Source organism: Apium graveolens, chromosome 7 (genome assembly GCF_009905375.1).
Source record: "Apium graveolens cultivar Ventura chromosome 7, ASM990537v1, whole genome shotgun sequence".
In the NCBI taxonomy this organism is placed as follows: domain Eukaryota; kingdom Viridiplantae; phylum Streptophyta; class Magnoliopsida; order Apiales; family Apiaceae; genus Apium; species Apium graveolens.
In genome coordinates, this window is record NC_133653.1 from 25,556,346 (window position 1) to 25,573,367 (window position 17,022).

The following is a 17,022-nucleotide window of genomic DNA, read 5'->3' on the forward strand; positions in this document are numbered from 1 at the left end:
AAAATAAGTTTTAAATTTTTTTTATTCCACTTTCTTTCTTTCAAAAAAATCTCTCTCAAACACAGGGTTACCTTGGAGTGATACGTGGAGTAAAACTAGAGTCTTGTGTCTTGTACATTCTAGATTTCTGGTAAATTTATATCTGCAAGTAAAGAATAAAAATTGCTAGTAAAAATTAAAAAAAAAACAAAAAGAAATACTCCCCATATTTGAAAAATAATAATCGCAAGAATCACGCATTTCAAGAATTCTTGTCTGTTCTTCTCTTCTCCCTCTTCTTGTCCTCATAAATTTACCTAAACCCCTGTAACAAACACACACATATATACATACATAAACCCCTGTATCTATCTGTGATGGTGAAAGAGAGCTGTGCAACTCAGTTAATTGATGCTAATGGCAAATTCAACGTGGAGGGTGTTAATAATTTTGTCAAAACTATCAAACTTGGTGATTGTGGTCTCTCTTATGCTGTTGTTGCTATCATGGGCCCTCAAAGCAGTGGTATATATATGCATATACACATATTTTTTTTTGTGTTAAACCCTTTTATTAGGCTTCTGTTGTGTTATGTGTTTTTTTTCTTGATTTTTTAATTTGTGTGTGTGTGGAATTTTTAGTATTGGTATTAGATGGAATGTTGGTAGAGAATTGACAAAATTGTGATGAACTTAAGGGCTGTATGATGTATCGAAAAATCGAACCTTTTAAGATGCTTTGTTTTCTTTTTATGGTTTTAGTTGTCAGATTTTTAAGGTGTGATATTTAATTACATTATCTAGTTTTGAGCATCATCGTTGTATTGTTCATGTCGTGATTTTTTATGGGATTTATGTTGAATAAAAGTAGGTCTAGAAGGTACTTAAGAATGTTCATTTTGGATGGATAGAGGAGGGTAATAACTATTGAACTGTTTGCTCTATATTTGTATTTGATCTATTTTTATGATTTATCATGTACTAAAGTATATGGATTTTAGTGTATTTGTATGGAATTAACGATGGTAGGGACTAGGGTGAGATCGGGATTATATAGATAGCCCTCTCAAATGAAGTAAATGATGAAGTTAATGTGATTAGTGTGAAGGATTATGACAAAGTGAGTGAATATTGTAAATAGCCATTAAATTTTGATCCTCAGTGAACGGTTCACATAACCCGGTGGTCACCAGTCAAAGTTGATTCAAGAGTACATCATTTCCAGGAGAACAATTTCTCAAACTCTAAATTAAGAATTTCCATTGAGTTATATTATATCTCCACTGCAGTACTTCTTTATAATAGCATTGGACAGTAGACCAGGACATTTTTCTGGGGGTTAAACTTTCAGCAATTAATTTTAGAATTTTATGTTTATCATGGTACTTCTGTTTCTCGTAGTAAGAAGAGAATGAATATCTTGTTTACAGGGAAAAGCACTTTGCTGAATCACTTGTTTCAAACCAACTTTAAGGAGATGGATGCGTACAGGGGGAGGTTAATGCCCTTCCACGTTATATGTATATGCTTCATATTGCAGTAGTGTTTAAGCTGTTGACTTCTGTCGTCATCACCTCTGTAAATAAATGGATGTCAATTATCTTTTCATTTTCAGGAATCAAACAACCAAGGGAATTTGGATAGCAAAAGCTGTTGGCATTGAGCCTTGCACAGTTGTCATGGATCTTGAGGGCACGGACGGGAGGGAAAGGGGGGAGGTAATTTCCTTTGAACAGTTGAACTCACGATGATTATGTTCATGACCATAAAATATTGCGACAAAAGGAGGAATAAATGTAACTACAGATTATGTTTTTGATTACTTTGTAGTGTGTTGAATTGTTGTGTCTCTAATTACAGTTTACTTCTATAAGTTGTACGGGTCTTTCTGAATAGTGTATAGGCATTTTCTTTGATTGCACGTGTTTTTAAAGTTTTTGTCCCATTCTGTTTTTACTTCTTGACTTGCAATTGATTGCGTGCTTCTGGTGAATGATCTTATATTGCAGGATGATACAACATTTGAGAAACAAAGTGCCCTGTTTGCTCTAGCGGTTTCAGATATTGTACTTGTAAACATGTATGTGTCTGACCATTAGTTGGCTTGGCTTTACTTGTTTTATTTATAGCGTTAGGTGAAATCGCCAAAATGAGCATTATAAGATAAGTTATATTGAAGTTTTATCGTGCATGCAGACGATATCCAAAAATTCTGATGGACATCTGAAATATTATTTTTTGGGTTCCAAATTGGTGTGGAAGCGGAGAGATATAACTTTAATTGCTCAAGTCTAATGTAAAGTTGTAAACAACGTAGTAATGAGATATAAATATTGACAATTTGCTGTAAATACCTCAGATTGAGGTTGTACAATTTCAGATATGTGTTTAAGATTTTAGTATTAACGTGATCCTGTTCTTGTTATTAGGTGGTGTCATGATATTGGTCGTGAGCATGCTGCAAACAAGCCTCTTCTAAAAACCGTTTTTCAGGTATGTGGTTTTATCATTGGTCTTTGGGACTTGTAATGGTTATAATGATGACAATTTCCTCACTTTTTAGGTCATGATGCGGTTATTCAGTCCACGCAAGACGACTCTTTTGTTTGTAATACGTGATAAAACAAAGGTCTGAAGTTAGCAAATACTTTCCTTCGTTAGTTACTTGTTGCAAGTTGTCTTGTTTCTGTTCCGACTTGTGGTCAAATGCTGCCCGTGGCTCTATGCAGACACCTTTTGAATATTTGGAGCCTCTTCTTAGAGACGACGTTCAAAAGGTATATATGGCATCTAGTTTATATACATCTTCCACTTGAATATATAATCAAATGATCATGTTTATTAAATAATGGGGAATAAATGTCTACAGATATGGGATACAGTTTCTAAGCCTGTTGTCCACAAGAACACCCCCTTGAGTGAATTTTTTAATGTAAGTGCTCTCTTTATCTCCCTATCTCTATAGACACACACAACAGACAATTACTTTGTCTGTTATTTAGATATCTGATTTAGTTTCTGGTCTTGAAGGTAGAGGTGACAGCTCTATCCAGCTATGAAGAGAAAGAGGAGCAGTTCAGAGAGCAGGTAATCCCCTTGATGTACTAACAACCTGGGTATATACATAGGCTTTTTCTGTGCCTAAGATCATCTTTCTTTTTGGGATCACTACACCACAATGATGAATTTTGTAAGTGAGGCAAGTTTTTGAACTTTTAAAATTTTGTTGTCTGTCCAGGTTGCTGATTTGAAGCAGCGCTTTTTTCAATCAGTATCCCCAGGAGGGCTTGCTGGAGATAGACGAGGTGTTATTCCTGCCTCGGGGTTTTCATTTAGTGCACAGAAGATCTGGGAAGTTATAAAACAGAACAAAGATCTGGATCTTCCTGCTCACAAGGTTACACCACTTACCTGCTTTTCATAACTTTGGAGTGAATGTATCGCCAAACTTTAGCTTTAGTGTTATAATTCCATAACCAGGTCATGGTTGCTACTGTTCGCTGTGAAGAGATTGCTAATGAGAAGTACATGCGATTGGCCAGCGACAAGGTATACGAACATCTATTTTGTTTGTCACCTTCCTGTTTGAATGAGCGCCTTACCTGTTTTCTGTGATACAGAGTTGGCTAGAATTAGAAAAGGCAATTCAAGCGGGTCCAATATCAGGTTTGGGGGAAAAGCTCACTTTATTGCTGGAAGCCTTTCTATCTGAGTAAGCTGATTGGTCTTAGATATGTTATAACTATTCAATGAAATAATTGCAGTCTTCTGTAATTTGTTGTGCTCAGCGAACATAAAAAGCCCGTGATGGGAAGTTGCATCACATATGCGGGTGTGGTATCCGAGTTCGTGACATATATTATAGCCTGTCTACCACAGGCTTTGCAAGAGCATATTAGTTTTTAGTAGTTTAAGATGGAAGATAATTTTTGATAGCTATTTGTTTAAAAAACATTTAATTTAAAATTGGTACTTCTGGTACCTATTTATCTGTAAAATTATAGCTGGAAAAGTTGGCAAACTTGTCTTGTATTGTGAAAAGCTTGTGAGTTCTCTCTCCTTTCCAAGTCTAAAGTCCCCCATCAGTAACCATAATAAGAAATTTATACTGATAAGAGCTATTAACATAGATTTTATTTAGGTTATTTCAAATTATTTAACTTTAGTTCTAATATAGTTTTTGCTTTGTTGAGAAAAATATATTTCATGTTTATACTTTCAGTTTAAACTCGCTTTAAAATAACTTTTGGGTCGTAACCGGTCTCATCCTTGTGTGAGAGAGTTTCTGGTGCAGCTTGCATTTCTAGGGATTAGATATATCTATGACACCTGTTTTCTGCTTTCCTCAATGGAGATTTCAAAAACAAAAGATATGACTTACCTATTCGAGCATGAGAGATTCTAGATAGCTTTAGCCGTAAGACTTGTAAATGGAAACAAACAGTCGTGAAAGTAATAGGATTTCTAATTAATTCGCATTTCTTGCTGCTAATATTTCGATAAGTTGTAGCATTGACGCCATTCAAACTTCGCTGTAGATAATTGTAGCTACACTTGATGAGTCCACTTTATTGCTTTACATGGCCCAGTTGGAAAAACTTACTTTTCTAACTAGACCTTTATTAATTTTTGTGTGTCGCTTTCATAAAAACTATGTATGCCTCAGTTATGCTTCTTTTGGTATTCTCTTTTGTTTGCTTACTCTTTATCTCTCCCATTAGATATGACTCAGAGGCTGTCTTCTTTGATGAGAGTGTAAGAGATTCTAAAAGGAAAGATTTGGAGTTGAAATCATTGCAGGTGAGACAGTAAGCAGCATTAACAAATATATCTTTCAAGCCAGTGAAGTTTTTCAGCATCTTGAAGTATTTTCCACTCCTTGATATATATTATTAATCAGAATGACATTACTAGCAATATTGACGTAGGTTTGCAATCTTAGCTTAAATTGCTGTGTCAGTCATCTCACTATAGTAATTATAAGCCGATAGAAGAAACTTAGGTATTGAGTTGTTCAATGTTCTAATAAAGATGGATGTAGTCTCTTCAAGTAATTGTCTTCCGCGACAAAAATATTGAGCTCTTGCACTGTGAAATAAACACCAGGAGTTGTAGGTATCATTTGAAAAGAAAGTCATTTATTTGATCCCCTAAAGTATTTAGTTGTGTTAAAATAGAAGACAACTACAGCTACTGTAAAGCATACCATGGAATTGTCTGTAGTCCATTATGTTCAATAATGAAGGGATATGCGAGAACTGATACACGTGCATTTTGACTGTTGCATGTTCCTTCAGCTAGTATATCCAGCTTTCATTACTATGGTGGGACATCTACGTTCTAATAGCCTTCAAAACTTTAAAACGAGGCTAGAAGAGTCGTTGCACAAAGGAGAGGGCTTTGCTGTTGCTGTGCGTACTTGTAAAAGCTCCTGTATGCTTGATTTTGATAGTGGATGTACAGGTACTCCATCCAAATATAACTCTAAACTTTTAATACTTCTGTGGAATGACAATGAAGTATAGAGTATAGTAGTAATATGATCATTGAGGAGCGATGTTTCTACAAGAGTGTTGTCAGTTCTACAATTGAGCCCCATGACATGAATCAAGCATTACATAAAAATTTCATTCAAGTATTAAAAACTTGATTCTAGTAGATCCTCGCAGAGTACAATTCTATCCCTCCCCAGTTTTAGTTGTAATTCTGCATTCGTGTTCCTAAGTTACAATTTATTACCCTTACTGGGATGAATTTACCTACCTTCGACAATACGGTAAAGAAGCCTGATTAATGTTATGATGGGTGGAATTTTTAAATATCTTATACCCCTGCCTCAAAGTCTATTGGTCCATAGGCGCATGTCTGACACTATCTAAATAAGTGTTTTATGTCTACGTACACACATTAATGTTTTTCCCTCAACTGTAGATGCAATCATTAAGCAGGCTGATTGGGATGTTTCGAAACTTCGGGATAAACTTTGTCGTGATATCGAGGCGCAAGCAGCTTTTATTTGTAATGAAAAGTTATCGGAACTAATAGCTAAGTATGAGGTAACTTACCTGGGATTCTATGGAAGCCACGGTTATTTGGCCCCTTCTTTTTCTCTTATGTTGCTCTTGAAAGGTATCAGTGTCTTGTGAAAGTTTATCAAACTCTTTCACTTTGCAGAAAAAGCTTGAATTAGCTCTGTCTGAGCCAGTACAGTTGCTTCTTGAATCTGGTGCAATAAACACATGGGCTTCAATAAGGAATCTTTTAAAGCATGAAACTGGTGCAACCGTGGAAGGTCTTCGTGCTGCTCTTACTGGTTTTGAGTTGGACCAGTCAGCATTTGACAAAATGGTGCAGAACTTGTGTGCCTATGCCAGAAGTGTGGTGGAAAAGAAATCAAGGGACGAAGTGGGACAAATTTTGAGCCGGATGAAGGACAGGTATCCATGTCTGGTTGATTTTTAAGTTTTTTTTAATCGTTGTAAGCTGCTTAAATTTTGAGTACTTCAGGTTTGCAACAGTCTTCAACCATGATGATGATTCATTGCCAAGAGTTTGGACTGGAAAGGAAGACATACGTACAATTACGAGAGATGCCCGAGCGGCGGTAATTTCCAAAGATAAATATGGTAGTAATTGGTGCTGCAGAATTGCAAGTAGGGTAGTGTATTCACATATAATTTTCTATCTTGATAGTCTTTGAAGCTTTTATCTACAATGGCTGTGATACGCCTTGATGAGAGAGAAGATAAAATAGAGAATGTACTCTCATCGCTTCTGGATGGACCAGTGGCTGTAGCTTCACCTCGGTACAGGGATGTGGGAACTTCAGGAGATCCTCTTGCTTCAAGCACTTGGGATAAGGTATTAATTGATAGATGCTTTCCCCTTTAATCTTGATGGGGGTCTAACTATTTATGATACTTTAACAAATAGGTCCCCCCTGAAGAGACACTCATTACGCCTGTGCAATGCAAGTACTTGTGGAGACAATTTAGAATGGAAACCGAGTATACGATTACACAAGCTCTTTCTGCACAGGTACAACATTTCCATATGCTTTTTGATCTAATAGCTATGATCTGGAAGTACTGTGTTCTAAGTAGGCATAATAATAGCAATACATTGGTCAAAAAATTAATGATTGCAAAATATTGTGTAATCTTGCTAGCTTCTCAACTTCGTATAGGGGATGATACATTTTTATTTAAAAGGGAACTTCATGCAAGAAAAAATCGCTTTCCTGTTTGGACTGTAAGATGAAGGGAACACACTACATATACAGAGCTTAGGTTCGAAGAGTTTGGGGGAGCGGGGAGGGGGATTTAACAACTTGTATACCAAAAATATCAAAATATTGTAGTACAAGATAAGCTTAAAGTTTTGTTATTTTAAAAAAGATTGTAAACTGTAAGTAGGAGAAGGAAAGCGGGAAGGGGTTTATTGTCTTACATAAAGTTAGAATAAGTTTCTTCAACTTATTGCGCTCCCAATTAGCGTGATTACTCATAGGCCTATTGGCACTCTGGTCTAGAGCTTAAACACAAATTAAAGAACTTACTGCTTCAAAGAATTTCACAATTACCTCAATCAGTCAAAGCAATGTAGCACTCAGAACAGTGAGAAAAGTCCTATAGTAGGATTATATCACGAAACTATGTCCACAAATATACAGGTTGATCTGTTTTGGCCTTTGGGTCATTAGTTTTCGATATTACTTTAAATCAGGTAATATTATTTTCATATTTCTGGTGTTTTTCCAACATATACTGTAAGTCATCATGTTTTGTAAACTTTAAAATTTAACTAAAGTGGTATCCTCAGCGACTAAGTGGGTCTCTTAGGCTTGTAGCTATATTGTACTATTGCAATTTCTCTTTATTGGACCTCCTCCTTTTATCCCAATTGAGCCATCTGCTGCCACTAATGTATTATGTTCCTCAGGAGGCTTACAAACGCAGCAATAATTGGCTACCTCCGCTGTGGGCGATTATGGCAATAGTTATTCTTGGATTTAATGAATTTATGCTTCTTTTAAGGTAATTATGTTCAAGGCACGACCATCCTAAAAAAAGCCCAATAATAGTCTTCTGTCTGCTCCCTTATTTCCTTGGTTGGCCTTTTAATTTGTAGTCTGCTCCGAATGCTAGCACTCACGATACTTTTTCATCTTGGTTCTTTTTAACAGGAATCCTCTTTACCTCCTAGTTTTGTTTGTTATTTTTCTATTGTCGAAAGCTATATGGGTACAAATGGATATCACAAGGGACTTTCAGAATGGCACTGTGAGTAAAAAAATATATTTTACTTTCGCTCATTTTTCCACTCTATTTCGAACTAAATAACCTGATCATTTATACCAATGAGTGCTCCTCTGTTGTGATATTCAGTTCCTCTAGATAGTTGCAATCCAGAAAAAGTCATCATTGACACTTTTCCCTGTAATTGTAAAGCGGACCCAAAAAATTGACGTGCTTGTGTATTTAGATGAGTGTCAAATGATGAACTGATTCAGAGACTTATATTTTGTTAATAATGCAAGTCCAGTGTGAATCAAGTGATTTAAGTGCAGAATGTGGGTCGATTTTGCATATGTAAAAAGTCTACATGTTTCTAAAAATGCGGCGGAAAAAAGGCACAAGTAGTCCTTGGACCTGTAAAAGCACACCAAATTCACATCTTTAGATGGTACAAACTTCTAATGTGATCCACCAGGAGATTCACCTGTTTAATTTTGTCTGCAGCTGGCTGGACTTCTTGCCCTGTCTTCAAGGTTTCTTCCTACTATCATGAACTTACTTAGGCGACTTGCTGAAGAGGGCCATGGGCATCCAAAACCTCAACCACCACAAAGACATCCTAGGCCTACTAATCAGAGTTTTAAAAATGATCACCACCAGTCTAGCTCTGTCTCAAGTACACTGGCAGATACAGCTTTGTCATCCAATTTTACATCAATCGATGATGATCCTGAATATTCAAGTCCTCAATTGATGCGCAGGCGAGTTAATAATGACGACAATGCAGAAACTTTGTAAATTCCTTGTTCTTCTAACATGTTTGCTGGATCTTTCCTCTATACACAAGATGTCTCGTGTTCTGTATTAGTATTTTCTTTAAAAAAATAAAATAAAATGTTCATCTCTTTTATTCCCCGCATATATCTAGACCTGGCAAATCGGATAACCGGATCGGTTTCGGATCAGATCTATTTCGGATCGGTTCCACTTTCGGATTATGATATAACTCGAGGTCATTCGGATCAGATCGGATGTGATTCGGTTCGGGTCTAATTCGGATAAAAACGGATTCGGACAAAATTCGATTCGGATTAAATTCGGTTCGGATATTTCGGATCTTAACTTATTTATTTTTTCATGTTTTGAGACTTAAAAAAATATCTTTTTATTAAATGTAGTACTTTTAATATAATATAATATACTTTTACATTAATTTATAATTAAATAATTAAATTATCACAAATATAAGATACATTTAAGTATGAAGCTTAATTCGGATCATATTCGGTTCAAATGTTATATGAATCTATTTTATTCGGTTCCAATTTATAATCGGATCTAGTATTTCGGATCATTTTCGGTTAAATTTTCAGTTCGGGTAATTTTCAGATCGGTTTAATTTGGTTTTCGGATAATTATCGGATTATATAATTCGGATCTCGGATCTATAGATTTCGGTTCAGTTCTTCGGATACTGTCCATTTTGTCAGGTCTACATATACCTAAGCAGCTATGGAACAAGTACTTCTCCGCTGGGTACTCTCTGCTATAACTTCTATCAGACACAATATATCCGAGAAAACTTTTTCAAACAAATATTAACAAGAGGTTGAAGGAATGTACAATCAGTTTGTTTCGGTAGAGTTCTTGAATCTTGACTTTTATGAGCGAAAAGAAAGTAGTACCAAGAGCACAAACTGTCTATTTCGCACATAATGTTAGAGTTTGTTCAATCCCACTAATCTTGGTAATGCAAATATATCATTTACTCTCTTTCGTCTGCTAACTGTATTAACATTCTAATCAGAAATCGGTTGATTTTTCAAAAATCACCGATAAATAACTCAAAAATTAATTAAAAATATTTATCTAATTTGGCTGATCATTGATAAATTATTCGATTTTTTTAAAAATCGTCCGTAAATCATAAATCATTATCTTAACCGAATAATTTCGATTTCCGAAATCTGTAACACTGAACATAACATATTTTGCATAAGCCTGAGCTCTCAACTTCAAACTCTTCTAACATTCCATTATAAAATATTAAAATGTATAATCACTTTTAATCTATTTATTTTTGTTGATTTCATTCTTATCATGGGCCGAAAGCCCAATTAATCTTTGGCTCGCATCATCACATTAGGTTTTTTCAGCGTACATACGGTACTTGGTCAAATTAATAATATGGCGTTATGCTAAAAAAATTGATTTTAACAATTACATCTCATATTCGGAGAATAGAAAATAAATTATTTCAGGAAAAAAACTCAGAACTATAATGATTTATGTAGTTAAAGAAAAACGAAGATACTTCCAATTATACTTCCCGAAGTAACACATATTACTAAATCATAATCAGTTGCAGTGGATGTTGAATGTAAACAGTCCAAGTCTTCCCTGTGGAACTTTTAACACGAAGATTGTTAACAAAACAAAATCTTAAACCAGGTTGAAGTGAATGTATATTTCATGTATTAGACAAGTAAATACAGGTACTCTTAACTCGTGGGAGTACTCCGGAAAAAATTATAACCACCTTTTGTTGAGAAGTTTAGCTATTGTTAAATCTGCAGCACCAAATCCATCCAATGTAGCATTCGCTGATGTGAACTCGGCCCTATTTGTTGAACTGCAACATCCACAAAAGTCTATTGGTAAGCAATAGGTAGCCATTAGTAGAATTAACTAGTTAAAACAAATTCCAAAGGTGAACAATGAAGTTGAAGTTGCATTTTGGTAAGACTGGTATTTTAGTGGGGGATGTAATCGAGTTTTTTGAACATTTTATTCTCCTAAAAAAGTGGGCAACCACACTACCCGTGATTTTAAGCACAAGACATTATGTAAAATTGGAAATCAGTAAAGTACCTGCTGCGAAGAACAATGCAAGGCATGCCTATGCGTTCGGCTCCAGCTACTCCAGATTGGCCTCCGGAAACAAGTACACAATTTGAAACAGGCACATCGACGTATTCTGCCGCTGCTCGTAGTGCAGTCACGATTTTCTGTGTACTGCATTATTTAATAATAAGGTATTATTGGCTTACTGCTAGCACCTTCACCAAAATTGATGTAAATCTTCCTGAGAAAAATAAAAAGCACAAGAAATGGTTCTCTCATCTAGATGCTTAAATTTAATAACCAGGCTGCTTAGAAACTGAACTCTAATCTCTGATTGCTTGTCTAAAAATTTGGCAGTAATTGGCCAAATAAAATATATGTAAAACACGTTAAGCATCCTTCTACCTGGAACGGGACAATTTTCTTTGCCAGTAGACAAAACTCCCAGGTTCTGGCCATTATTGTTAAAAGATTATCAACAAGAAGCCATACGATGAAGATGATAGTAGACAATACTATTTTAAGGCCATAGACTCGCAATAACATCATTGTGCTTCTTTCACAATTCCACTTTTCAAACTACAATGGATCTGTGTTACTGATTCGCATGCATCTCTTAATTTTGCCGCTATTTCAAAATGGGTCGCTGTTAGTCTTTTACCAATTGTTTAGTGGTCAAACTGTAATATTTACCCACACATCTTCAGGTAGATTTTGAGTTGGGTTGATTTTTCTCCCAGTTGCAAACTCAACTTGTAATACGTGCAACTCTCATTAGTTCAGGTTGCACATGAGAAGCACTGTACAAGACATTTTGGTTGATATAGAAATACCTCAATTATATATTTAGCATGTAAATAAATGACCAAAGCCAACTATATCCATTTCCAAATCAGGTGAATTTGAGAGCTTAAACTCATTACATGATACACTAATCCAATCTATTAATCAAAGTTCATTTCTTTTCGTTTTTCAAACATCAGATATATGATATGCGAACGTACATATTATTTCCAAGGGAAAAAGGATGGGTCACCTTTCACTTGAACTAGTATCAATGTCTACACTCAGCTTCAACATGGATGCAACTTCCTTTGCAATTCTTTGTTTTTCAGCAGAAGCTAATCAATATAGTAAAAAAACAGCCTTCTACATCAGTCAGAGTCACTTGACTACCATTCGTATATGAAACAATATGCATGTGCAAATCAAATTTGGAATAGTATTCTACCCGCTTTTCTTGCTTCTCTAACTAATTGCTCATCCAGGCTAGAAAACACTCCTTCACCAAGAACAAGTTGGCCGTAAAAGCTTTTTTCTGCCTCCACAGTCCCGACAATTTTTACCATCGATCTTACTTCATCTCCAAGCTTTTCAACGATAGACCTGTTTTTTCAGTAATAAAAAAGACAAATTGTTCATCAAGTTATCTCAACAATCCTAAAAATATGAGGCGATATCATAAAAACCGTCCAAGAACACAAGTCCTTTAAAGAAAAAGCTTGCTATTGTCTTTACCGAGAAACAAATCAGGCAGTCTTTTCTAATCATAAGTTATAAATCCCAACAAAGAGTATCTAATAAAGCAAGTCTTCAAATATTATAAAACATTATTAATGGTGTTGATGCCATCTCATATATGATGGTTTTACATTAGGAGCCTAGCTTGAAGCTCAATACCGGTAAATCAGAGTAAACAAGTCTTGCATTACTTTGTGACAAATTAATTGTAGCGATCTACCCGTGATACAGTAAAAGATAAATGAATCACATTTTTTTGACAAGTTGTATTTATTTATACAAGGAGAGGGAGGGTGAGAATCTGATCCCCTGGCCTTTGTCATGGGGGAAGGTTGCCTCTACCTATATAATTATCATGGTAAAAGATTCTGCTTCTGTAATTATGTGATCAAGGTTCCACAAAGGTACCAAGTCAACTAATTATTTCCAGACAAGTACAAAGTTTTAAGATAATTGTGAACACAGAATTAAAAGTTTCTAATGACTCAAAATTCAGAAGAAAAAAAACCTGGCTATTTTATCCCCGATTTTACTGTAGGCTGTCAGAATTACCACTGGAACCCCTTCTTTAATCGCATCGTTGATGAAACTGTGATTGAAGAAAGAACGATGATAATGTTAAAGGAAACCTAAACACTGTTAATTGAAATATAACAACCAAAAAATTATTATTCAAAGAGCTTATTATATATACTTATATCCATAATATTCTATATTTAATCTATTCACAAAATAATTATCATAAGATAATTTGGAATTGACTTCGCCCGCCATTATAACAAAGAATCTTGATGGACACAGATCAGAATTCAGGTTTCGGCAGGGGAAAAAGAAATTTGTTATGGATTTGGAGTCCTAATTGTTGCACGGAAGCATTTTAAGGTGTTTGTAGTAAACGATTTTATTCGATTGATTATTCAGAAAATTGCTACTTGATAGTAGGAGCAGTCTTCTAAAGGTTTATATCTGAGACCATCTTCTCTATAAGACTAAATTGTTTATTCCTCAATAAATGCTTCTTTGACAGAAATAGACAATAACACAAGCAACAGATGGTCTCAGATATCTGCTTATTCCTTATACAGAATGATAACGAACATGACAAAATTATTGACAAGTTTTATGCAACAAAATCTGCACAACATTGGCATTCTTAGTTCACCTAAATATTAAAAGAGCTAAGCTAATATAGATGAAAGCAACCTTTGCATCTTGTGAGAAATATTAAGTTAGGCTGAATCTGAGCACTCACTCTTCTGCACCAGGTCTTAAAGGTATACTCTTTGACATCACAAGATTTTCCAGCGCGGTTTTCTGCCAGTAATTTAACACTTCAAAATTAGAAATTAGTGTGCTTTACAACTAAAGAAAAGAATGTTTCTAATCCCTTTGCGCCTAGTAGATACCCGTCTCTTCGTAATAAGAGGTTTGGAGTTAATGCTTAGCAGATGAAGGGAGCATGAGAATATTAAGTTTTTGCAATTGACCATTCGTAACCAAGCTTATGGTGGAAATAATGTTAAAGCCAGATAAACCTTTAGAATGTTATCATTTGATAAAGACGGTCAATATGAGATGCTCTGGAGTATACAAGAGAAGACTATATTTGGTCCGCAGTATTGGGGGTCATTTTGTACTTAAGGTGTTATTTTATTGCATTATATAAAAACGATCTGTGTGCTATTTCCCAATTCATTCAGATATAAGTACAAAGAACTTAGTTATTGTAATTAGCAAAAAAACAACTTAGTTGTTGTACAATTTATGGACATGGCTTAAAAGATTATATCATGTGTGCTAAATATTGCAGCCAATGATATTAAACAGAATATCTGGTTTCCCTGGAACAATCCTTGCCCTCCAAATGATGTGCTATAAATTTTACCTTTTCGCGCATAACATTTTTCATAAATGTTTCCCTCTCATTCGTGGGTAAAGAACTAGGCCAACCAATCTGAACAAGAAATTGACAACAGAAGAAAAATCAACACAAAAGTAATGGTTTATTCAATTTCTAATATTCTGTAAAATGATATCAGGTGCGCACCCGGTTAAAATACAAGAACAACATCATCTTCTCTTCACCAGCACTCTTCCTTAAAAGAATATTAGACACAAAAATTAAAAAGAAGTAATAATGCTCAAGTTAGATAATATACAAGATCGCATAATTAGTTCTAAAAATGAGAAGGTATGACGCTACAACTGTAATCTGATTGGCGGGAAATTACAGCAAGACACTAGATTAAAATTGCAAGAGTTTTCTTCAGTGTCTTGATTCACGGCTTTGTGCAACAAATGGAATACCTTTTTATTGCTAAATTATGTGAAATATAATTCATACCTTATTAGATCGTTATAAATTGGTTTTGTCCAATTTGCACAGTCGAGACCGAGCTTTCGAAATGCTAACAATGTCAACAAGTTCAAATCAATAAACAGTGTATTTGCTCTATGAGAAGTACAGAACTTTGGTAATAGGTACAGAAACCCTTTTAAGAGCCACAAAAAAAAGTAATGTATATGTCTCACCTAGATTGAAGGCTTCACGATTACCACCGCCATATATATCCATTAGGACCCTAAATAACAACGCAAAGAAGCATGGATTATGAAATAGTATACATTATCCTCTGTCAAGCAAGAACTTAGAGTCTACATTTCAAAAAGAAGAAAAAAAAATTCTGGCTCTCATAAATCCTATAGCACATAAGGTTCAAGGATTTACATTTATCGCGGAAACATAAAGATCATATAGTCAGCGTAAGCCTTTCCATGTGAATGCATGAAAGAGTAAGAATGAAGCATACATGCCACTGTTAATTCGAGTGATTCACAGGCGGTTTTTTGATAATCAAGCATAAAGTTACAATTATCTAGTGTACTGTTTTATACCTCTCCCTTCCAAGTCAAGTAAATCTTGTTGAATATAACATTGTACTTTTATTCCTGCACATTTTTAGACATATCTAATGATTTATTATTGAGAAGCACTGCTTTTCATAATTAGAAGGCTGACCAACTCGCAGCAGGTTATACAACTACCACTTCAGAGATGTGTTGTGCTGAACACTTCCACAATACTAAACTTGCTCTAAAATAATTTTTTGCGTCATATCCTTTTCCTTTCATGTTTCAGGTTTTAAAAAAAAGGTCAAAACAATCTTCAAGGAAGCAAACGCTATTTATCACAATGCCCAAATCTTATCTATGCAAAACATGACATATACCATAAATGTATTACCACTACAACTTCTATTTTTTGCCATCAAGAAGAAAAAAGGATTATTGCATAGGATACATTAACAAATGAATGATTTGTTGACATATCTGAGGTGTCATGGTTCAATAGCCAGCCTACTTTTACAACTAACTGATATCTCTCCCGTGGATACTACAAATTGATAAAGATAAGCATAGAAAGCCAAAAAAGGCTTCCCCTTAGAGATGCCCATGCCCTTAGAATGAGTAACTGTAATCATTTGAAGTGTATATATGTACTCTGTTCGGCAACCCCAAATCTAAGAATTTACCTTTAAATATTTTTCCAAAGTCTTTCGAAATTAGGTTGTCAATCTCAAGCATTATCTTAGTGGAAACAAAATACGGTATTCTTTCTAACACCGGAAGAAACGATGTAATTTGCAGGTACTAAATAGTAAACACTCTTAGATCATATGTTCTAAACCCTAAATGGATCAAATATTTATTAAGTTTAGATACTCCCCCTCACTCGATTAAACGGCCACAACTCGAGTAGACCACCGTAACAATCTCACCAAGGAGAGTATGACCGCAAGACCTCTGCAACCTGAGCTGATATACAATATAACTTGATCATTTAAATTAAAATCTCAAGATGCCACTAAAAGCCACTTAAAAAATCCAATTCTTCTAACAAATAAAGTTTATTCCTCATTTTATCGATTTCGAATCATAAAACCATAATAAAGAGCTAAAAACCCAAAAAAAAACACAATTCATGCACCAAACTAAAAACTCAACTATATTATGCATCAAACAAGAAGCTTCACTCAATACTCAACATAAAAATCACATCTTTACACACATAAAGCTCCAAGAAAATGGATATGCCATTGAAAAAGAAAAGAGTAGCAAAATAAAAAATACCCATCAACTTCAAGAAGAACAGCAAGTTGGCCAGATGGTTTGTGCTCAGAAGAACTTGAAGAAGCATAAAACCTATTGATTTGCAAATTTTTGGTGTGAAAAGTAAGTTTTGGGTAAAAAGATTTGGAAAATGAGGGCGAGAAATAGATATTTTTTGTGGGTATGCCATGCAATTTGGTGTTAGTGGTAATGAAGCTCGAAAATCGAGGTGAAGACAGAGCTGGAGTTGAAGTAGTTTCCATGGGAGCTACTTTAGTTCTTGTTTGGTTTTGTGTGAGTCACCAATCATAGACACCTCATCATCATCTCTA

General features: G+C 34.9%; 2 protein-coding genes across 3 annotated transcripts; one reads left to right on the forward strand and one right to left on the reverse strand.

The window, feature by feature from the left end:
- The first annotated feature begins 205 nt into the window (after nucleotides 1–205).
- Nucleotides 206–9,120, forward strand: LOC141671802 (protein ROOT HAIR DEFECTIVE 3 homolog 2-like). Of its 2 annotated transcripts, XM_074478155.1 has the most exons (22): nucleotides 206–504; nucleotides 1,409–1,475; nucleotides 1,594–1,696; nucleotides 1,988–2,058; nucleotides 2,408–2,471; nucleotides 2,542–2,607; nucleotides 2,708–2,755; nucleotides 2,848–2,910; nucleotides 3,009–3,065; nucleotides 3,217–3,375; nucleotides 3,459–3,527; nucleotides 3,599–3,690; nucleotides 4,700–4,778; nucleotides 5,276–5,441; nucleotides 5,910–6,034; nucleotides 6,153–6,415; nucleotides 6,486–6,582; nucleotides 6,672–6,839; nucleotides 6,912–7,016; nucleotides 7,920–8,014; nucleotides 8,164–8,260; nucleotides 8,720–9,120. In XM_074478155.1, exons 1-22 carry the CDS (start codon nucleotides 357–359, stop codon nucleotides 9,011–9,013), a joined length of 2,496 nt encoding a protein of 831 aa, XP_074334256.1. In that variant the 5' UTR covers nucleotides 206–356; the 3' UTR covers nucleotides 9,014–9,120. The 2 variants fall into 2 exon arrangements, with proteins under 2 accessions (XP_074334256.1, XP_074334257.1); XM_074478156.1 differs by lacking the exon at nucleotides 206–504 and having other exon boundaries at nucleotides 1,409–1,498.
- A 1,415-nt stretch (nucleotides 9,121–10,535) lies between these two features.
- Nucleotides 10,536–17,022, reverse strand: LOC141671855 (CBBY-like protein). The gene is made up of 11 exons (XM_074478264.1): nucleotides 16,712–17,022; nucleotides 15,113–15,162; nucleotides 14,925–14,988; nucleotides 14,628–14,676; nucleotides 14,466–14,534; nucleotides 13,833–13,894; nucleotides 13,089–13,169; nucleotides 12,291–12,445; nucleotides 12,096–12,180; nucleotides 11,087–11,230; nucleotides 10,536–10,847 (listed from the first exon to the last, which is right to left on the reverse strand). Exons 1-11 carry the CDS (start codon nucleotides 16,951–16,953, stop codon nucleotides 10,745–10,747), a joined length of 1,104 nt encoding a protein of 367 aa, XP_074334365.1. The 5' UTR covers nucleotides 16,954–17,022; the 3' UTR covers nucleotides 10,536–10,744.

What these genes read in the sequence shown, in the direction of transcription:
- LOC141671802 (XM_074478155.1), top strand. Translation starts at nt 357, where the DNA reads ATGGTGAAAGAGAGCTGTGCAACTCAGTTAATTGATGCTAATGGCAAA. An exon ending in TTAGAGACGACGTTCAAAAG is followed by an intron (nt 2,756 to 2,847) that starts GTATATATGGCA and finishes AAATGTCTACAG; the next exon opens with ATATGGGATACAGTTTCTAA. An exon ending in GAATTTATGCTTCTTTTAAG is followed by an intron (nt 8,015 to 8,163) that starts GTAATTATGTTC and finishes TCTTTTTAACAG; the next exon opens with GAATCCTCTTTACCTCCTAG.
- LOC141671855 (XM_074478264.1), bottom strand. Translation starts at nt 16,953, where the DNA reads ATGGAAACTACTTCAACTCCAGCTCTGTCTTCACCTCGATTTTCGAGC. An exon ending in GTTCTTCTTGAAGTTGATGG is followed by an intron (nt 15,163 to 16,711) that starts GTATTTTTTATT and finishes GTTGTTATTTAG; the next exon opens with GGTCCTAATGGATATATATG. An exon ending in AAAATGTTATGCGCGAAAAG is followed by an intron (nt 13,895 to 14,465) that starts GTAAAATTTATA and finishes AATTACTGGCAG; the next exon opens with AAAACCGCGCTGGAAAATCT.